The sequence below is a fragment of the Panthera uncia genome, chromosome B4 (genome assembly GCF_023721935.1).
Source record: "Panthera uncia isolate 11264 chromosome B4, Puncia_PCG_1.0, whole genome shotgun sequence".
Taxonomy (NCBI): domain Eukaryota; kingdom Metazoa; phylum Chordata; class Mammalia; order Carnivora; family Felidae; genus Panthera; species Panthera uncia.
In genome coordinates this window covers 81,225,388-81,245,959 of record NC_064809.1, presented here as the reverse complement: position 1 = coordinate 81,245,959, position 20,572 = coordinate 81,225,388, and the positions used below count along the sequence as shown (strand labels likewise).

The following is a 20,572-nucleotide window of genomic DNA, read 5'->3' as shown; positions in this document are numbered from 1 at the left end:
AGGGAGGGAGGGAGGAAGGGAGGAAGGAAGGAAGGAAGGAAGGAAGGAAGGAAGAAATGAAAGAAACATATTCATAAGGGTCTATAGATTTTCTCCTGGGCCTTTTGTCTGCAGTGGACAGAGCCCTTCTTTAATAATAAAGGAACCTAAAAGCCCCATTTGCATGAGATACACAGCTGAGGGCCAAGCGGTTTAGGAAGAGAGACAACTCTTCAGTCAGTCACATGGGCACTCTTATCATAGAAGAAGTAAGAATAGAATGCATTGTTGCCATCTATCTCCAAAGCCCTCTAAAGTTTCCTAAAAGTCATACCATGAAGTTCTAACTCCCAGAAAACCATCTGCTCTTCCTCCCTAGGTGATGGGCGCTACTCCCTCTTGGGCCAGCCATTACAGTACAATCTGTCCATCTGCCCTCCCTTGCTCCATGGCCAGTCGACGTACACGGTACATCAGGTGAGGGTGTCCACCGTCAGCCTGAGGACCGTCAGAGTCCTCCCCACCCCACCCCATCCAGGAGGATCCATCCAGGATGGCCCCATCTCTATGCCATCCACCTCAACCAACGGGGTGGACAGGGGACATAGCACAGTGAGAATGGATAAAGTGGGGATGCCTTGCCGCTCTCTTTCCACACTCAGTCTTTCCACCCATCCCCAATGCTAAGGAGGAGGGACTCTTTGTTTCTCAGTGGCCACTCTGGCCAGTCGCCTGCCTGGTGGGGCGAGTTCTCAGGGTTGGGTACTGCTCCTTAATCTCTCAGACAGACATTAGAATACAAGGCAGTCAGTATTGTTTACCTGGGATGAGAGTTATCTTTTGAATGTTGAAGGGACAGAGTGGATTGAAGCATGGAAACCGGAGCAAGAGACAAGCACTCAAATCTGCCTCCACTGACCTGGGGACAACAGACGTTGGTGAGTGACAAGACGCTGAATCCCCAAGAGAAGGTGCTCACCCCTTCAGCCTGCATCACCAGCCCAGGACCAGTGGGAAAAACCAGCTTAGGGTAGGGAGTAGAAATAGGGCTCTTTGGTACTCAAGAGCAGGGAGAAACTGGGGAATTGAAGTATCTCCCTCAGTCTTCCTTACCAAGCCATTTCAGGTGCTTGGAAAGGTGATGGTAAAAATTGAGAATAACAACAATTGTCAACGGTGCTGAGCCTATTAACAGAGAGTCTTGTGGGAGTGGTCCTGACCCTAATCTAGGATATCTAGCTTGTAGTCCTAGGCCTTTTTAAGGAGAAGTTTGAAAAGAGAATGGGGGAGTAGCCCCCTTGCAGGCCTTCCACACTAGGCATACAAGGTCTCTCAGATTACCCCTATTTTTTTTTTAACGTTTATTTATTTATTTTGAGAGAGCATACACGTGTGTGCACTCGAGCTGGGGAGGGTCAGAGAGAGAGGAAGAGAGAAAATCCCAAGCAGGCTCCATGCTGTCATTGCAGAGTCTGATACAGGGCTTGATCTCATGAACTGTGAGATCATGACCTGAGCCTAAATCAAGAGTCGGGTGCTTAACTGACTGAGCCACCCAGGCGCCCACCCGATTATCCCTGTTCAGAGTGGTTTGCTTTTTTAGGAAAGGAAGGGAAATGGACTTCCCTAGATGATAAGAAAGAGGGATCTCTTTGGGCCAGCCTCTGTGAGGGGGACTATGCGATATATTTCAGCTTGGGTTACTGACTTTGTGGAAGAACTGAAGTGTAGGTCTCCAGATCTGAAGTCTAGGATTCTGATCCCCAGTTTCTTCTTGCCTACATCTCTGGTCCAAGAGAAGAAAAAGGTTTCTTTGTTTCTCCTAGTTGCCTAGATGGTGGGGTGTTGGCTTGATTTGGGGAAGGAGGAATGGGTTAAGTGGGCAAAGCCAGGCTTTGAGGATGTCATCTATAGACTTGGATCAGCTGCCTGCTTCTCTGCTGGCCGCTCTCCAGTCCTCTGTACTGTCACCTCTCACAACCATGTCCTCTCTCCTCCCCTTCCAGTCCTGGGCCGGGTGCTGGAGGTAACAGATCTCCCTGAGGGCATCACTCGGACTGAGGCGGACAAACTCTTCACTCAGCTTGCCATGTCTGGCGCCAAGATCCAGTGGCTCAAGGATGCTCAGGGGCTGCCTGGCGGGGGCGGGGGGGACAACGGTGGGACTGCTGAGAATGGCCGCCACGCGGACCTCGCTGCCTTGTACACCATCGTGGCTGTGTTTCCCAGCCCCCTGGCTGCCCAGAATGCCTCCCTTCGCCTCAACAACTCCGTGAGTCGCTTCAAACTTCGAGTGGCCAAAAAGAACTATGACCTGAGGATCCTGGAGCGAGCCAGCTCCCAATAAACGGAGGAGGGGAAGGGACCGGCACAGTAGGGGTGGGGGCAGGGCGGAGGGGGTCGAGGGATCCTGACAGACTACGGACAGAGGCAGAAAGAAAGGTGACAGACACTGAACTGGAGCCTAAGACAGTGGGGATGAAGATGGAAACAGACACTCACACTGGCACTGGACTCCTCGCTCCCCTGCCATGGGTCCCTTCTTTTTCCCTGGTTGGCCCCCCTTGCTGCCCTCTCCTTCCCATCCTCTTCTGTCATTTTTTATCTCTTCTCCCACCATGAAATTAATTTTTTTCATATTTTTTGGTCAGGTAGAATTGGGAGGGTCCCATGCTCCCCTATTCGATCTCTACCATCCCAAGTTCCCTTTTCATTTCTGGTCTTTATGAATATATTTATATGGACAGAATTAAGAAAAGCAAAATTGATTTCCCCTTTCTCTCACTTCTCCCATCTTGTCTCCCCAAACCCCAAAGAGTTAAAACTTGGGCCTCCCCCACCTCCCAGAACACTTGTATATTGTTTGTTTGAGGTTCGTGCCGCAGTAACAGACAGTATTTAATTGCACATACAGATGTTTGCTGGGTATATTCACTGTAAATTTTATTTAATCTGATTTTTTGTTTGTTTGGGGGGTTATTTGGGGGGAGGTTGATTTTGTTTTTAAATATAAAAAAAAAAATCTGTCACTGGACGTCAGTCCCTGTTTCTCTGTTGCTGACCCGGTGTGGGTGGGGGTTGGAGGTCCTAGGTAGGTACAGCCCCACAGCTTGTCGGAGAAATTTCATGTTTTCTTTAACATATGCACACATACCTTCCTAACACTATTCCCTGCATCCCATCCTCCTCCTTGTACATGGTGATTCTGATAGATGGCTGGATCTCTAATGGGACCTTTGTTCTGGGCTCTCCCAACTCTGCCACTAAGTGTGGTTTCATCAAGCACATCCATTTGCAACTGCTGACCTCTGTCTGACTCTTTATTAGTAAAATAGGAGACTTGAACTAACTTGCTTATCTCTGAGGTTCCTTCCACTATGTTAATTCTGTGATACTCATTTCGGGCCCTCCTGGCTGAGCTGTGGAGGGTGAGTGAGATCCAGAACCAGGTTGAGATGGTGGCCTCAACAATCTGGATATGTATCTAGCATCCGATCTTCTGAAAACTCTTCAGGGATGGAGGACTTGGGCCTTTTATAATATGAAAGCTAGAGGGTTGGGTTCTATGACAAACAGAAACGGATGTTCTTATATAAAAGCTACATCAGTTGAACTTGAAGGGTCAAGATACTGTATTACCCAGGCATGCTCAGCAGTCCCTGTCCTATGCAACCGAAGAAAGGTGAAAAACACGTTATCCACCTGCATGGATGGAGCTTCTCCTCTCTCTGAGGCTTCTCAAAGCTAGCCCTGTTGTCGTGCAGCCTGTCAGACCAGGGCCATTAAGAGCCATCCAGCAGCCCCTTTTCCATCTCACCCACCCCTTAACAAAATAAAAAAGAGCAGTGACAGAAATGACAAAGTACATTACCCTGGAAATCGCTTGGGTCTGGGTAGCAGTATCTCTAGCCAGGCTCCTCTGAGGCTTGTCTGACCCGACCTCCGACGTAATCCTTTACTTCTTACAGATACAAGGGATAAAGCAGCACTACATGACCACCTCCAAATGGCCCTCCTTTGAGATCCGAGGAGTAACTCCTCTTTCAGCCATGTCACAACCCAGAGTAGGAGAAGGCCGCAGCCCTGTGAGACAAGAATGTCAGATATCTCATTGACCCATAAGCTCCTATACTGGGGCATCAGATGAGGGAAGTGGAATCAGGGAATCAAAATGATTTAGGAAGTGTGGGGCTTGGCTGTCCTACCTCCAAAAGTTTACAGTCCTCATGGAGAAGCAGAAGCAGACGTTGCTTACGGAGGAGGAAAAAACCCTGTGTGGTAGCTTTGGCCTTCTGTCCAGTGTTAACGAGACCATCTCTACCTGACCATTAGACCCTTACTCTCTCCCACAGCCCCTCAGGTGGAAGTCCCAACCTGGCTTTTTTCAGTAGCTCAGAGAAGTCCCTTCACTTCACCCAGGGGATAAGGTTTTAGAATGGGGGAAGGATGTCTCAGGGGGCACTGGAGAGAATAAAGCAGTACTATGCATGGTCTACACTCCCTTTCAGGATGGCAGCAAGGTACCCCTCCAACCACCAATGGATAAAGAATGCAATCTAGTCTGGCTGACAGGTGACCTCTGAGAATTCAAAGTCTCCTTTCTCACCAGTTTCCAGCCTTTGCTTCCTAAAGGTTTGAGGCTAGATCAATGCTTGAGGGTGTAAAAACATGACCACAGGAAGACAGTGGCTGAAAAAAATCAAAAGCTAGTTCCTCAAGTAGGTCTGGGGCAGGTAGACTTGGAGAGGTGTTTGGACCTCGGGGAAGGCTGTTTATAATTTCATCTTTACGTTCAGTCATCCAAAGTCACCTAAGTGAGTATGCAGCCTGAACAGACACTGCCCTTCCTTGAATTTAGCCAGAACTGACCTGTACACGGTAGATGAAAAACCAGGACACAGTGGCTTTGGGGGATGGGAGGAGTCAGGGTCCAGCCCAGCCCAGACCTCCCCGTGTCCAATTTCTCTGTGTCAGCTGTGGCGCTCAGCTGTCCACTTTCCTCCAGCCCTGTCATTTCAGCTCTGACACCAAGGCGAGAGACTAGGAGGTCTACAAATAACGTCTGGGTAGCCGCTGTGAGTACAGAGGGTACTGGGGGGGCTTAGCCCCCAAGGAAGAGGACCAGTCGTCCCCCAGCACCACCATCAAGACCCCAGGGGCTCCCTCTTTCCTCCACAGACTGTGGACTGACTTAGGGAATCCCAAACGTAAGTTGCCTCTTCATCCCCCGTCCATTTCCAGCACTGCTCCCCGCAGCTTCCCCAATCTGTAGTCTATTCAACGTCTTCGTTTCTCTCTTGCCTGTGAGTAGTTAGGGTTTTAGGAGTGAAATTATTACTCTACTCCAGGACAAGAGCTAGGATTGGAGGGTGGGGTGGGGGTGGGGTCAAGGGAATGGAGTAGTAAGGGAAGGAAAGGCTCATATTACTCTGAAAACTTAAAATAGCTGAGGACTGAGGCAGGCTGGGAACTAGGCCCTGGGCCCCAGGGACTCAAGAAAGGGGTAGGGGAAAGCAAATGTCCCCAGCCCATCCCTCCAGGCATGCTTCTGGACCCACCCATTAAGTCTCTTGAAGAAAGGGGGTTCTGGGAAGGTGTGTGTCATATCTCGGTTGCCCACAGATTCCCAGGAGAAACAAACTGTAGGAAAATCCCTGAACCATGCAGCTTTGAGCACCGTGTTGGGGCTATAAATTCGGGTTGCGCCTCCGGGTGGAAAGGATGGGTATCTAGCTGTTTGAGGAACTGGCGGGGAAACTCTTTTGTCTGTTGCACTTTTCTATGGACCTCCATGGAATCTTTCTGTTCATAAGTCTGTCAAAGGACTTCTGTTTAACCAAAGTCCTCCCAAAGTCTCCCTTTCAAGGACCGCCCCCCCCCCCCCCACAGTGAGGGACAGGAATTAGGAAAGGAAGAATGGCAGTCAGGGATCAGATTCCATAGTGGGTCCAACCTCTTGCAGGATGACAGAAAAGGAGGTGCTGGAGTCCCCCAAGCCCTCCTCCCCAGCAGAGACTCGGCAAAGTGGGGTGAGTCTGGGCCTCCGACCACCGGGTGCGGGAAGCTGGGAACCCACTGCAGCCCTTGAAGAATGCTTGAATTGATCTCACTTGTTCATGACTCCTTTATTGGCAGAACGCCAGCCAGCACCTACAGCCCCCAGTACTCCTAGTCCTGGGGTGTGCCCCCTTGCCCAGGCTAGAAAAATGCTTAGCTTCAGCCTTACCTGCTCTAGAGAGCATGACAGTTCTTTTAACTTTGGGTTTCCTCCCCTCCCCACTCCCCTGCCTCCCTCAGCTACAGCGGCTGAAGCAGTTATTCAGGAAGGAGTCTCCTGGGACGAAGGAGATGGAGCTTCCCCCAGAGCCCCAGGCCAATGGGGAGGCAGTGGGAGCTGGGGGTGGGCCCATCTACTACATCTATGAGGAAGAGGAAGAAGAAGAGGAGGAGGAGGAGGAACCACCCCCAGAACCTCCTAAGCTTGTCAATGATAAGCCTCACAAATTCAAAGATCACTTCTTCAAGAAGCCCAAGTTCTGTGATGTCTGTGCCCGGATGATTGTGCGTGAGTCACGAAGGGAAGCGGAGAGAGCGTGATGTGGAAGGCAGGAGGCGGGGGAAAGGGCTCAGGAGAGGAGCGTGTAGCTGACAGGCTATGGCAAGAGGTGGCTTGAGGAAAACACATTAGAGACTGAGAGTGTCGGGTCCTAGACAGAAAAGGGACCTGAGAGCTAGAGTAGCAGCGCTGGTACAAAGGGAAGGGGAGATCAGGAACCTCACCCACGTGTTCTTCCCTCTCCCAAGTCAACAACAAATTTGGGCTTCGCTGTAAGAACTGCAAAACTAACATCCACGAACACTGTCAGTCCTATGTGGAGATGCAAAGATGCTTCGGCAAGATCGTGAGTAGGCTCTGGGGAGCGAGGAAGCGGAAGGGAGGGGACATGTTGCCAGCTGCCCCCGTCTAGTCCCTCCCAAGTCGTCATATCCATTTCCCTGCTTTTTCTTTCTCAGCCCATCTCTTATTCTAAGAAGAAGTTACACTCATGGGAGAGATGGGGTTCTGGGCCCTACTTTACTGTCTCTAATGCTTTCTCCCATCCCATCCTACAGCCCCCTGGTTTTCATCGGGCCTATAGCTCCCCACTCTACAGCAACCAGCAGTACGCTTGTGTCAAAGATCTCTGTAAGTGCTTCAGGGGGACCCAAGGGAAAGGGGAAGCCTAGAGGTGGTCCCAGCACCACCTCTAGATTTGGAAGCCAAATTCTGAAACAGAAAGAGTCTACTTCCCATGGTTCTTTCTCAGCCTAATATTTTAGCCATCTTGAATACAGAGTCCATATTCCTGTGCTAGAGCCGAGAGAGAGGAGATTAAGCTAGGGCTCCACACAGCTAGCAGGAGACAAAGCCAAGACTGAAACCTTCATCTGCCTAGCTGCAAAATCGGTACTCTTCATATGTAAAGCCATTTCTAAGCAAGAACAAGGATTCTGGACCATCCTCATCCTTGTTACAGAATAATACCAGTCTCAGGGCTAGACCAAGAGCTGTGGGCATCCTGGGCAGATTCATAACTTGGCAACTCTTACAAACATATTCGTTGACAATTTGCTCAACATTTATTTGGAGGAGAGGCTGAACTGTGTGAGGAGCATGGGTGGAAAAAAGAAGAACCCACTGGTGGCACCACCCCAGCTTGCACATGCCACTCAGCGGAACAAAAGCCAGCAGTTAAAGGACCACTCTCCTTAGAAGGAGAATAGTAATTGTGAGCATTCCCCAGCTCCCAAGCAACTTGTTAGCAAAGTTGTCTTTCCATCATCATAGAATGCTCTGCCCGGAAGGAGTGCTGGTAAGTATTTTTCTCCATCACATTACATTTCCAGTGATGTTTTTAGAGTGCTTTATAGATTGATGACCTAGGTATGCCCAGCTGGCCCTTCCCTAATCCTACACGCACGCACACATGCACACATGTATCTATATGCTCCATCCCGCCTCTCCCTTACCTAGGAGGTCTCTCTTTCCTCCAAGCCTTTCTCTGCTTCCCCAGTAATGGCTTCATTCTTCCCTTCCTACTAGCTGCTGCCAATCACAATGATCCTGTGTTTGAAACCCTGCGGACTGGGGTGATCATGGCAAACAAGGAACGGAAGAAGGGACAGGCAGATAAGAAAAATGTGAGCACCATATCTTCCTCCTGAGGTCCCCTCAAGAGATTCCATGGAACAGGTCCTGTCTCCTCTCTGGAAAGCCAACAGAAGCTAGGGATTCTTTTCCCCTAAAATTGCAACAGACAAATTTTTTGCATGCAATCTTAGAGGGCCTCTGGTTGAGAACTGCCATAGTGTATATGTTCTTCAGAAACTCCCTTCTGAAACTGTCAGATTAAGCACCAGAACCAACTGAAGGCTAGGCCCCAGGCTCCTAGCATTGCTGGACAACAGAGGCAAGAGCTACGCTTTTTGGATTTGGGGAAGAAAACTTACCATGCCAAGTAATCAGAATTCTAGAGCCGTGAAGGGTCCATGAAAATCCACGAAGAGTCCATGAACATCCTCTTGCCTGACTCATTTATCTTATAGTTGAGGAAACTGATGCTCAAGACCAGTGGCCAAAAGCAACTTCATTTCCTTCTGTAATAGGATTACTAGACTGGTAATGCCGTAGACTTGCCTTGAGTTTGCCAAAGAATTTGTTAGCATATCCTTGTATCTTTCTGGACAACCAGGATGGACTGATGTGGATAGCAGTTAGATGGGGTCCTAAAACTGGATGAATGATGATGCCCAAAGGATCTAGGTCCTTTAGGGAGTGTCTGGCTAGAGGGAGATTTCTGATACCTTAAAAGCATGATTTGGTCCTCAGTCCTCACCTGTGGCTATTTTTCTCACTGATGCAAATGGTATTATCCCTTAAGTTTGTGGGAAACCTAGGAGGGAAAACTTATATGCTGAACAGTATATTTAAAAATGTTACAGACTAGAAGAAAAGCCCAAAACCAATAATTTGAAATTTTGTCAGGAAAAATGCACATGTCTGTTGTTGGATCGAAAAAAATCAACTGCACAAAAACAGAACTAGGGATTAGCCTCAGAGTAGTTGATATGGAGGTTGGGTGTAAGAGATTTCTGTGGAATGAACTATGACTTACAAGGCACTAGCAATATGATTTGACTGCTTCCAGAAAGGCAAGCACACTCAGGTTCTCTTAAGGGAATTAGAAAAACTGTGCTGCCCATTTTTCTCTTACACACTGGAGTATTTTTAGGAGCGGACTTTATAGTAAAAAACCTGGAATCAGGATCATGGGGGAGGGGGTGATTTGAAGGAACTGATTAGAGAAGAAAATGCAGGAAGTACTTACCAGCTACCCTCAGACCTTTAAGGGGACTATGTTTGTTCCATATTGCTCCAGAGGCCAAATCAGTACCAATTTACTAAAAGTTACAGGGAGATTGACATAGCTTTAATTTAGGGAATTGCCCTCAAATTGCATGAACTTACTTTGTAAGGTAGTGACTCCTTGTCATTAGCTACATTCAAGCACAAGGTGGATGGTCCACCTGCCAGAAAGTTTTCAGGAAGCCTGGGCATTAGGCTGGTGGTTGAACCAGGTATTTCCTTCCAAGGCTCCTTCCAACACTGAGATGCTGTTATTCTATAGTTCTCTGGCCCGGCTGGAGAGCCAGGGCAAGCATGGGTTCCCAAGAGAGCATCTTCCTAACTCTGGTACCCCCTCCAGCCTCTAGCAGCCATGATGGAAGAGGAGCCAGAGTCTGCCAGACCAGAGGGAGGCAAACCCCAGGATGGTGAGTGTCACCCACCTCCATCCATAGAGATGGAGTAGGGTCAGGGACTTGGCTGGGTAACAGGGGATGGAGGGACAAAGGGCATGGCAGATTTGGAGATAAAAGAGGCTCTGCACGGGGCACCTGGATGGCTCAGTTGGCTAAGGGTCCAACTTTGGCTCAGGTCATGATCTCATGGTTCGTGGGTTTGACAGTGCAGAGCCTACTTGGGATTCTCTCTCTCTCTCTCTCTCTCTCTCTCTGCCCCCCCCCCACTCAATAAATAAACTTAATTTTAATTAAAAAAAAAAAGAGGTTCTGCAACAGAAGGGTAAAAGAATGAGGGTTACCCTCCAGGAACTAGAGACAATTTTGGTGTTTCCCATCCCAGGAAACCCTGAAGGGGATAAGAAGGCTGAAAAGAAGACACCTGATGACAAAGTGAGAATCCTTTTTCCCTGCAGGAACCCCAGTCCTCTCCCCAACCCAGGTCTGACACCACTCATGGCCTCCACAGAAGTTCACACTTACTCCATGGGTTCCCATCACCCTTAACCTGCCTTCACCATGCACGCGCGTGCGCACGCATGCGCGCGCACAGACACACACACACACACACACACACACCCCAGAATCCTCTCAGTTCAAGGAGGTGGAAGAGAGTTGGAATGTAGTGTGTCTGCATAATGCCCCTGCCTTGGACTCCTGCCCCTCAGTGTGGGACAGAGGAGCCCAGAGACTCATCACCTCCTTTCACCCCCAGCACAAGCAGCCTGGCTTCCAGCAGTCTCATTACTTTGTGGCTCTCTATCGGTTCAAAGCCCTGGAGAAGGACGATCTGGATTTCCCGTGAGAGGCCTTAGACTGGGACGGGGGGTGGCGGGGGGGGGGGGGGGGGGATAGGGGTGGGAGTACTGAGAGTGGAGAGGGGAGAGTTCATCTCCTTATGGGAAAGGAAAGGGGGTATCAGGGGCTTAGAGCCTGTTGGGGCTGGACCGGAGCCAGATATATAAGTAAGCTCCCTAACTCTCAGAGGCCTCTCCCTTCCCGTTCCAGGCCTGGAGAGAAGATCACAGTCATTGATGACTCCAATGAGGAATGGTGGCGGGTAAGAGAAATGGCAGAGGCTAGAGTGGGACATGGGTTGAGTTTAGAATCTGAGATTGAGAGACTGATTCTCCCTCCCATCTCCTCCAGGGGAAAATAGGGGAAAAGGTTGGATTTTTCCCTCCAAACTTCATCATTCGGGTCCGGTCTGGAGAGCGTGTGCACCGCGTAACGAGATCCTTCGTGGGAAACCGCGAAATAGGGCAGATCACTCTCAAGAAGGACCAGGTAGCTCTGGTGCCCCATCCAACCTCAGGCCCCAAGATTCCTCGGCAAACCACAGTCCTTTCAGATCTTAACCCGTTAACGGGGCTAGGATAGGCCTTCATAAATCCGGGCTCCCCTGCTCTCCTCTTCTACCTTTTCCCTTGATTCCTCTCCTCTCTAAACCTTTAATACTTCAGATAGTGGTGCAGAAAGGAGATGAAGCCGGCGGCTACGTCAAGGTCTACACCGGCCGCAAGGTGGGGCTGTTCCCCACCGACTTCCTGGAGGAGATTTAGGCGTGCAGGCGCCTGCTGACCGAAGATACCCATGCCCCATTCTGGGCAGGCCCAGTGGAGGCTGGGGAGGAAAGGGGCGAAAGCAACTATGCTGGAAGGGGGGAGGGGTGGGAAGGCCCGCCAGAGCATGACGGGCCTTCTGGGAAGGGACTGGTTCCCTCCCCCCCTCTCCCCCGGCCTAGGGCCTTGGATACCTGGTACCCAGAACGGCCTCACCTGCAACTCCTCAGGCCCAGCCGTTGAGAGCTGGAAAAAGAACGCGTCTCCACTAGGAGGCGCCCTGGGGGTGTGGGAGGCGAACTGTCGAATGTTGCGAATGTATTAAAGTTTTGAAAAAAGTTAGAAAAGTTTGTTCTTTAACTGGGGGCTGAGGGGAGAAGGAGGAGAGGACCTACGAAGCGTTGGAGAATCCTCCCCAGCTGTCTCACCTCACTATCATCGGGTAACCCGACATCCACCTGGGCTGAGGCTGGTGGGAGGTGGGGAGACAGGTGCGTCCGCCAGGCGAGGCCTCTGTTGTCAGCGAAGAAAGGGGAGCCGGACTAGAGTCACCACCCCCCGCGTCCTGGCGACTAGGAGAAAGATCTGGCTGCAGGGTAGGTCCCCCTACCTCTAGGCGAGTTAGCCGCGGGCAGCCCCCCTCACATTTCGGAACCTGGCTCAGTGCCGAGCTAGGCCGCCAGGGGGCGATGCAAGATCTTGGTTGGAGAGCAAGGGACTGGGCGGGGGAAGGGGGGCGGAAGGAGAGAACCTGAGACACCGTGCCGGAGACCCTGGGCCTGGGAGGGGGTGGGGTGCGTGCCGTCTCCATGACAACACTTCCTCAAGTCCTCTGGGAACCGAGCGAGCGAGGCCGGGGGGCCTAACCCCTCCCGCGCGGCCCCCGCCCCAGCCCTTTGCGACAGGTACCGAGTGAGAGGGCGCGGGGCAGACAGCAAACCGGCTCACGCGGGGACCCCCCCTGCGGCGCGCCGTATGCAAATGTTATTGTTTGCATATGCAAATATGCAAATGTGCCGGCCCAGGTCAGGGTGGCAGGTGGCGGGGAGCGGGAAGGTGTGGGGAAGGGAGCTGAAGGATACGAGGAGTTTGGGGACCTGGGAGCGGACCAGTGAGAGGCAGCCTGAGGTGGTCCCTGGAGTAGGGCAGGCCGAGGGTCTGGAGCTTGATGGCGGGTGGGGGAGGGTCAGCCCCGCCAGTCAGGAGATCCTCTTCTGCCCGTTGTCTGCCAGGCCTGAGGTTGGCACCGCCTAGCAAGGTTGGCAGCGGGAGCCCGGGCACCATCTGCTGCTGGCGGGGGGAGGGCAGAGGCTCAGCTGGGCTGGGGAAGAGAAGGGCCCGGGACGGACTCGCCCCCCTTCCTTCCAGAGTGGGGGTAGGGAAGCACATAGGAAAACTCAATGCAGAACCTGGTTCAGTTTCCTGTTCCCTTTGCCCTTGACTGTCCCGGACGCCTGGGGGCGGCAGCGGGGTCATAAAGAAAGACTCAGGCAGCCCCCCCCCACCCCCCCGTAACCACGCTCGGGCTGGAATAAAAGCAGATCTCAGGCATCCGCCTCCACCACCACACACAGATCAAGCCTTTTGCCCCCATCCCTCCTCGGGATACGCCTACCAAGAAAGGCGTGGTGGAAGGGGGGGGGGGCGGGTTAGTCGGAGGTCCCGGTGCTGGGAGGCTAGGTCTCGGGTCGTATCTCTTTATCAAGAGATATGAGCGACTCAAACCTAGATCCCCCGAAATCCTCGAGAGGGCCCCCCCCCACAATGCTGAAGCAAAACCAATTTACTGGCTCATTGGGCGGCGATGCTGGTGTGGGGGTGCCGAGAAGCAGAGAGAGCTGCTGTTCTCCCCCCTCTACACTCGGGGGGCACCCCCTCCCCCGCCTCGTGGAGTCGGCAGCTGTCCCTAATTAGAGCGGCGGTTTAATTGGATTTATCAGCAGTTAATAGGAAATTAAGCAAAGGGCCCGAGAGAGGGAGGGCGGGAGAGGCGGGGAGGCCGGCTGTGCCAAGCTCGAAGGACGGGTTCTTGGGGTGCCAGGGGTGGGGACATAGGCCCAGTATCGCGACCCGAGCCCCCATGATCACACCCTCCCCCCAAGTATTTGCCCGCCGTTGAGCCCAGGCCTGCCAGCGGATAGTAGGACTCATATGAGGGAGGCAGAAGCGACAGCGACCCTCTGTAAGCCCACACACCCCTCACCCGGCAAACGGCCGCCTAGGTGATGGATGATGTTGCCACACGCAGCAAAGGTCATAAGTCTGGGCCAAGGAACGGACTGAATTGAAAACAGACCAGAGGAGGGGCCGGGTTACCAGGGTCCCGGACACAGCCCGCACCCTACTCCGCCGCAGTGCCCCCTGCTCTCGGCAAAGAAAATGCCCCTTACAGTGGGAAGATTGAGCAGTACCGGGGAATGAGGGGGAATACAGAGTGACCCTCTTTTCCACGCCTGCCTCGCGGCTGTGTGGGGCATCCTGGGAGTCCCTATGTCCTTCTGTTGCTCCCCCTCCTCTCCCCAAGTACTGGGGTTGGGACTGGCTGGATTGGCTGTTGTCAGAGTGGCCCAAGGTGTGCACCACCCACCCTAGGGGCCAAGGAAGGAAACTAGCAGTCAGTCAAGCAGGGGAGCAGGGTCCACAGCCCCGGGCACTTCCTGTAACCAACACCTCATTATGTGGCTAGGCTAACAAGGCCTGCTCCTGGGACTCCAGCGACCTCTCTGCCATACTCTTCCATGGGAGGGCACAGACAGCAGCTCCTGTATATGTGTGGGTGGGAACCTCTGAACGTGTGGGGGTTGGTAGTGGTCTGTGTCCCTGGAGATTATGGGTGTTTATGCCTCTGGTGTGTGTGTGTGTGTGCACGCGCCTGTGACCCGAGCGTGTGAGGTGTGTATATCAGAGCACGAGGTGTAGCGTATGTTGTTGGTATGTGTGCCCCTGGTGTGTGTCCGTGGCCCTAAGTATGTATTTGTCAGTCTTGTCCCTGTTCTGCTCCCACTCAACCTCTATAATTTTTGTCTGGCTTAGCCCCTGGGTGTCTAGGTGTGCATACGTGCTCTGGCATGTCTGTGTGTCTGTGCGATCTTCACGCCTGGGTGTGCCCCGGTGTGGGCATTTCCGCGTGTCTCTGCCTGCAGGACTGTGTATGTGTGAAAATCAGGAAGAGCCACTGGTGAGTGTGTATTGCTCTGGCGTCTCCGCCTGCAGGTGTGTGTATCTCCGTGACAGTGCGTGGGCGTGTGCCTGGGTGTGAGCCGCGCGACAGTGTATTCGAATGACAGTGTGACGCACGCTCGCTCCTGTGTGTGTGTGTGTGTGTGCGCGCGCGCGCGCGCGCGCCTGGGTGAGTCTCCCACACCCGCCCCTTCCTCTCCCCATTTCTATTCCTCTCTCCTCTCCGGGCGGGCTTGGCTCCGCCGTCCGCATCATCTCCATCCATTATTGAAGAAACAGCCGCGTCCGCTCCAATCACATCAACACCCCCGCCCCCCTCCGTTCCGCTCGCCCCGCGGCCCCTCTGGGTGCTGGGGAGGGGGGAGCCGCGGCGCGGCGGGGGCGCCGGGCAGGAGCGGGCTCCTGACCCTGTGCCCCGAGCCGGGCCAGGCACCGGGACGCCGGGGTCCCCGGCGGAGAGCGCTTTGCATAAACAGATGGCGCGGGCGTCTTTGTCTCGCTCGTTCGCTCGCCGCGCGGCTCTCGGCTCCGCGGCTGTCTGGCTGATGCAATCATGATCATCTCTCGGAGCCTCGGGACCCGGCGCCCTTAATAGCGGCAGAGGGGGTCAGGGGCTCCGGGGCTCCCGAGCAGATGCTGGGCCCTGTGTCTTCCCTCCCCGGGCGCCCCTTCCACGCCCCACAGCTGCAGAGGGAAGACAGGAGGCCGCGCAGAGGTGACGGGCATGTGGAGGTGACCGGGAAGTGGACCCCGGGCAGTGCCCTGAGGTGTCCCCAGGCTGTCTCGTTGGACTGCTGCAGCCCCCCAGGGGCAGCAAGCCAGAGAATAGTAATAGAACTGGGGGATGGGAAAGGGGAGAAAGAGAGTCAGAGACAGACAGGCATTTGTAAAGAGAGATGCAGAGGGTAGAGAGATGTAGAGGGAAGGAGAGACAAACACAGAGAGACACAGAAACAGATGCAGAAGGACAAAGCCTGGTAGAGAGAGCTGCGAAGGGAGAGACAGACAGACACAGCCAGAATGATAAGGAACAGAGAGACACAGACAGACATACACAGAGACAGACACAGAGAGACAGAGTTAGGGCCTGAAGAATAAAGAGCCAGAAAGAAGGGCAGTCAGAGACTGGGGTAGGCAGGGTCAGAAGGCAGAGGGCAGTCTTAGGGCAGGACCCCAGCATTGGGGTCTGGAGCGGACCAGCTGCGCAAGAGGGACCAGCCTGAACCCGTGGTGCCACCCATAGCTGGCGAGGTGGGAGATGGACCATTCCGTCTCCGCACCTGCCCCTGACCCCGCCTCACACCAGAAGAGGGGAGACTGCGGGACCCAGTGCCTTGGCGGCGGGAGTAGCAGGAGCCGCAGGCGGGACGTGGACGGACACTCCAGGCACTGACTTAACCTGCCCGAAAGCGGTGGGGCGCAGAGCCTGCGCGACCCGATAGGGGGCGCCCGAGGCACCTCCCCTGAGAGCTTGGGAGCAGCTCAACCTCCAGGGGGCGCCCTGCGCCCTTAGCCCCAGCAGCCAGCTCGCTCCGCCCAGCCTAGCTGCTTTTGACAAGCGGTGCAGCCAGCCGGCGGATTAGTGTCCTGGCGCGATTTCGCGTTCAGAACCTGGTCCCCACGGGACCCCCGCAAGCCCCAGGCCACGCCTAATCCGCAGCTAATGACTTCTGCGGTTCCTCACCCGGCTCAGTCAGCATGGCCTGAGTCCTTCTGATGGGAAAGTGCGGGAAGGTGGGGAGACAAGGGATCCGGAACTCACGGAGTTCTGAGTCCCAGCTCGGCCGCACAGATCACGATCCAGAAATGGGAGGGGGCTAAGAAGTAGGATCTCAGACCAGGGTTCAGAGACTGGCACCAGAAACGGGTGCAGGGTCAAAGAGCCCTGGCAGGGCCAGAGCAGAAGCAATAATAAGGTAATAAGGCGCTTGGAAAGTGGAGGTGGAGGCCCACAGCAGGAGGAACAGCGGCGTGTCTAGGAAAGCGGCGGGGCAGAGAGTTCGGGACGCGCTAGACTCTGGTCACCAAAACTCGCAAGAAATGGTGCGGGAGCGTGGGTGAGGCCCCGAGAAACAAAGGGGCGTGGCGCAGGGGCCCGGACGTCCCTGTTGGCGTCCTGGCGCCCCAGCTGTGCCACACAGAGCCAGATGTACAGCCCAGATGTGCTGCCCCTGGAGATCGAGCTCCAGGATTGATTTTTAGTCCCGGAGACTGGAGGGCTGGGGGGCACGAGTGACAGGACACTCCACTCCCTGGCCCGGCCCTGGAGGTGCGGATGCTCTGGGAGGGCCAGGCTCTGTGCTGCTCCAGGTTCTGACATCCCGTCAGTCCCCCTCCTCCGCGCCCTCCCCCCCCCCCCCAACACACATCGCAGCGAGTCTCTGTCTCTTTGTTCTCGCCGTGTCTCTGACACTTTATCTCATTATCCGCCGGAGGGAGGCGGAGAGCCGGGGACCCCGCAGCCTAATTACAGCCGCGCTTGTCAGCGCAGGGGGCGGGGGAGGTATCAGCGCCGGGAAAGGGAGGGGGCCCCCAGGAAGGGTCGCTTCCTTCCCTGTACCCCACCCCCCAGAGGTGGGTGCACAACTCGCCCCTGTCCAGAGCCCTGGAGGGGAGAAGGGCTCTGGAGGGGAGAAGTCGGGGAGCTCTGCCGGATTTGGCTGCGGGGCGGGAGGGAGGAGGGTGGGAGGATGGAAGTTAGCTTGGCAGTGAGGAGAGGTGGTTAGGACTAGGCGCCTGGGTCCCTACGACCCCAATTCCCCAAAGACGGTGGCAGTGAGCTTTGCCACCCTAACAGCCTAGCGGATAGCTAAGTTGGCTGCAGAAAGGGAGGCTCTGAACTTCCATCTGTGTGTCTTGTTCTCTTTCCTCCTTCACCCATCTTTTCTGTCTCCCCTTGACTATTTCCCTCACCCCATTTTCTTCCTATCACAGCCAGAGCAGAGAGTGGACTCCTTGGGTGGCTCCGACTTGGCCCCTACTGGAGGTAGGCAGAGCAAGTCTATCAACCACCCCCCCCCTCCAAACTTTGAAAACTGACTTATTCTATCCTGAGCAAGGTTTAAACACTCTCCTGGCCTCCAAACGCTATTCCAGGCCAACCACAACACAACTAGGAGAACTACCCAGAACTAGAGGAGGTGGGACTGCTTTAGTGCTGTGGGTCTGTCCGTCCCTCTCCTCCTCCCACTACACTGTGGAGGGAGACAGAACTAGGACCTTCGGGATCTGCTAGCTCTAGGAGTGTCAGAGAGGTGCTTCAGATGCCCTCACTGGCCCCTGGCCCCTCCTGCCCCACCCCCACCCCAGGAACACTCCACCCCCTGCCCTCCGCTTGCAAGTCTGCCTGACTCCCTGTCCCATGGTGAGTCCCTCTTCCCTCCTCCGGGTCCTCCCTCAGTCTCTTGGCCAAAGCCTGTGAAGTGTCTCTCTCAGACCAGCCCCAGGCCCCAGGGATGAGGGTGTCCTCTGCGCCAGGGTGCGGGCATCTGGAGGAGTGGAGGAGCAGAAAGCCCTCTGCTCCCCAAGAGTTCTCCCGCTCTGAGCCCGGAACTGCGGGAGGAAGAAGAGATGAGTGGGGGCGGGGTGAGTCTGCCGGAGCGGGCCGTGCCGGGCTGGGCTGACCCCTCCCCAGCCGGGGGCGGGACCCCAAGAGGAGTGAGGGAGCAGAGCCGCTGGGGAACATCTGACACAGGAGAGGCGATATGGCGGGAACGAGTGTCGGGGCCCGCTTCTACCGGCAGATCAAGAGACATCCCGCGGTGAGTTGGGTCCTCGGAGCCACTGTATCTAACTCCTAATTCTCTCGCTTCCCTGGCGGCCCCTAAATCTCCCTCTTGCCCGGTTCCCCCATTGCTCCTAAGCTTTTTCCAGCGTGCCCTCAATCTATCCCGGCAATGTGCCCCGTGTCTCTTGAATCCACCTCGGAGCGGCTCGCCGTGGGGTGAGGGAGACGAAGGCTGGAAATGTGGTGTGGAAGGTTCCAGGTCCCCTCTCCCAGAAGGGAGGGAGCGCCAGACCCGGGTGGGGGTGGGGACGGGTGCTGGCTGAGACGGTCGTTAAGAGGCGACTGGGACTGCGGGGAGTGGGGCTGACCCTGAAAGCGCCCTCCGTCTTCTCCGCAGCTCATCCCGATGATCGGCTTCATTGGTCTGGGAATGGGCAGCGCTGCGCTGTACTTGCTGAGACTCGCCCTGCGCAGCCCCGACGTCTGGTAAAGACCGGATTTGGGACGCGAGCAGGGGGCCTGGGTGCGGCAAGATAGGGTAGGAAGGCGAGGGCCTCTCGGGAACAGTGCGAATGGCCAGTCCCTGCAGGGATTCCCAGGCAGCGCACCTGCGTCCGCACCGCCAGGCAACTCCGGGCTGGAGCCCGCTCCTGGCCTGGGAGGCCCCGGCCTTCCCTCCCACCCACCCGACCACTCACTCCTCGGGGCCCCAGACTCGACCCGCTTTGGGCTGCGGAACCCGCACAGCTCCCGGCCCGGTTGCCATGGTGACGCGCTGGCCGGCGGGCGGCCTTTGGGTACCTCCACCTCCCCGCCTGAGTGCTGGGGGTGTGGCCGGGCAAGCTGCTAGGGGCGTCTTCGGGGCTAGGGTGGCACAGAGACTCAAAGCCCCACCAAAGGCAGCGGGGGTGGGGAGTGGGGGGCTCCTCAGGAGCACCTACAGCGTTATCGGTACTTGAGGCACATCACTGAAACCTCAGCCCTCTCAGGATCTCTGCCTGATTCCCACCGCTCTGCTCTGGGGGGTGGGGGGGGGTGGGTTGGTAACCTGGGGTGGCAAGGAGCAGGGGGGAGGCCCTTGGGCTGGGTTGTCAGTCTGTCACCTGGCCCCATACTGACAGTGGTGACAGCCTTCTTGTTTCACTCTTCAGCACCTGCTAACTTGCCCCCTCCTCTGTCAGTCTCTGGGACATGGGGCCCCCAGGGGAGGACGGGGGTGCTGAGGTGGGGGCAGAGACCCTGTGTGTCACCTTAGGCATCAGAGTCCCAGCTTCCAGAGAGAAAATTCTGACCATCCCCCTCCCTTTCTGTAGCTGGGACAGAAAGAACAACCCGGAGCCCTGGAACCGCCTGAGCCCCAATGACCAATACAAGGTATCTCCCGGTGGCTCTAGGGTTTCCCCTCCATCCATCCTCGGTCCCAGGACCACCCTCCCCACCCCAGGCCACAAAGGGAGGCCTGGGGCACTCACTGCCCCTTTCCCTCCTATAGTTTCTTGCAGTTTCCACCGACTATAAGAAGCTGAAGAAGGACCGGCCGGACTTTTGAGCTCGCTAGGATGCGAGGTAGAAGTAAACCACCGTCAGCCAGTCAGCCAGCCGACTCATTTCTTCCACTCTCTGCCCCCTGCCCCCAGGGCGCCACTCTAGCCACCCCGTCCAGCTGCTGCTTACACAGGCTTCGTTCCCACAGGAGGGGAGGCAGCTCCCCACCCCCTTCCCTTGCTCCCAGCAGCGGAAGCGCCTCTGACCCTCAGCTGGAATCCCACGAGGGGGAGGAGTTACACTGCGGGTTGACCCAAACGGCTCAAGCCAGCCCCTCTGCCCCCCTACCCAGCCCTTGCAGGGTGTGGCTCAGGCTACGTGTTGAGCGTGGCCAACGTGAGCCAAGAGCAAGCGGAGGCCTCTCGTGCCAAGTGACGTGGCGGGCCCCACGTTAGCCCAGGCGCCCGGCGCCAGCGCAGGGGCGGCGCTGCTCTGGCTCGACCGGGCTCGTTGCCTGCCGCCCAGCGAGGCCTGCACGAGGCACCTCCTCGCTCCTCCTTGTGCCCAAGCCCGCTGCCTCCCGCGCCAACAGGCATCCCCTCCTGCCGCCTCGCACCTGGGCCTCCCCCTGCCATTCTGCCCCTCCCTTGCTCCCCTCGGTCCCCTGGGATCAAACAGAAGCAGCCGTGGGCAAAATACAATTTCATTTAACAAATTGAATTTGCTGCGCCTGCTAATCACGTCTGGTGTCGGCTCTGATCAGAGACAGAGAAAGGAGGCTGCAGCCCGGGGGGGGGGG

At 55.4% G+C, this 20,572-nt stretch overlaps 3 protein-coding genes and 1 long non-coding RNA gene across 55 annotated transcripts in view; 3 read left to right on the top strand and 1 right to left on the bottom strand.

Annotated features, from left to right (window-relative positions):
• The window catches only part of R3HDM2 (R3H domain containing 2), a 161,456-nt gene extending 156,298 nt beyond the window's left edge, over positions 1 to 5,158 (top strand). For 48 of the 50 annotated variants that reach the window (XM_049625814.1, XM_049625811.1, XM_049625813.1 and 45 more), the window contains 3 exons: positions 359 to 456; positions 833 to 917; positions 1,986 to 2,845. In XM_049625814.1, coding sequence (XP_049481771.1) covers positions 359 to 456; positions 833 to 917; positions 1,986 to 2,326 — 524 coding nt within the window. In that variant the 3' untranslated portion in view covers positions 2,327 to 2,845. Of the gene's footprint in view, positions 1 to 358; positions 457 to 832; positions 918 to 1,985; positions 2,846 to 4,984 lie in introns of those variants that run through there. The other 2 variants (XM_049625770.1, XM_049625768.1) reach the window with 2 other exon arrangements.
• The window catches only part of LOC125919242 (uncharacterized), an 18,944-nt gene extending 6,720 nt beyond the window's left edge, over positions 1 to 12,224 (bottom strand). The window contains exons 1-3 of one of the 2 annotated variants that reach the window (XR_007456695.1): positions 11,810 to 12,224; positions 3,851 to 4,062; positions 801 to 898 (exon numbers count right to left, since the gene is read on the bottom strand). This is a non-coding gene — a long non-coding RNA (uncharacterized LOC125919242). Of the gene's footprint in view, positions 1 to 800; positions 899 to 3,850; positions 4,274 to 11,809 lie in introns of those variants that run through there. The other variant, XR_007456694.1, reaches the window with a different exon arrangement.
• STAC3 (SH3 and cysteine rich domain 3) lies at positions 5,100 to 11,753 on the top strand. 2 transcript variants are annotated; one of them, XM_049625818.1, is made up of 12 exons: positions 5,100 to 5,186; positions 5,942 to 6,008; positions 6,277 to 6,544; positions 6,784 to 6,881; positions 7,093 to 7,165; positions 8,063 to 8,160; positions 9,726 to 9,792; positions 10,163 to 10,212; positions 10,535 to 10,620; positions 10,828 to 10,879; positions 10,969 to 11,106; positions 11,283 to 11,719. In XM_049625818.1, the coding sequence occupies exons 2-12, from the start codon at positions 5,943 to 5,945 to the stop codon at positions 11,379 to 11,381; spliced, it is 1,095 nt and encodes a 364-aa protein (XP_049481775.1). In that variant the 5' UTR covers positions 5,100 to 5,186; position 5,942; the 3' UTR covers positions 11,382 to 11,719. The 2 variants fall into 2 exon arrangements, with proteins under 2 accessions (XP_049481775.1, XP_049481776.1); XM_049625819.1 differs by lacking the exons at positions 5,100 to 5,186; positions 5,942 to 6,008; positions 6,277 to 6,544; positions 6,784 to 6,881; positions 7,093 to 7,165 and adding an exon at positions 7,203 to 7,832 and having other exon boundaries at positions 11,283 to 11,753.
• Positions 12,225 to 18,022: 5,798 nt separating the features above from the next.
• On the top strand, positions 18,023 to 20,493 carry NDUFA4L2 (NDUFA4 mitochondrial complex associated like 2). Its single transcript, XM_049625764.1, has 4 exons — positions 18,023 to 18,322; positions 18,686 to 18,774; positions 19,602 to 19,662; positions 19,781 to 20,493. The coding sequence occupies exons 1-4, from the start codon at positions 18,266 to 18,268 to the stop codon at positions 19,835 to 19,837; spliced, it is 264 nt and encodes an 87-aa protein (XP_049481721.1). The 5' UTR covers positions 18,023 to 18,265; the 3' UTR covers positions 19,838 to 20,493.
• The last annotated feature ends 79 nt before the right edge of the window (positions 20,494 to 20,572 follow it).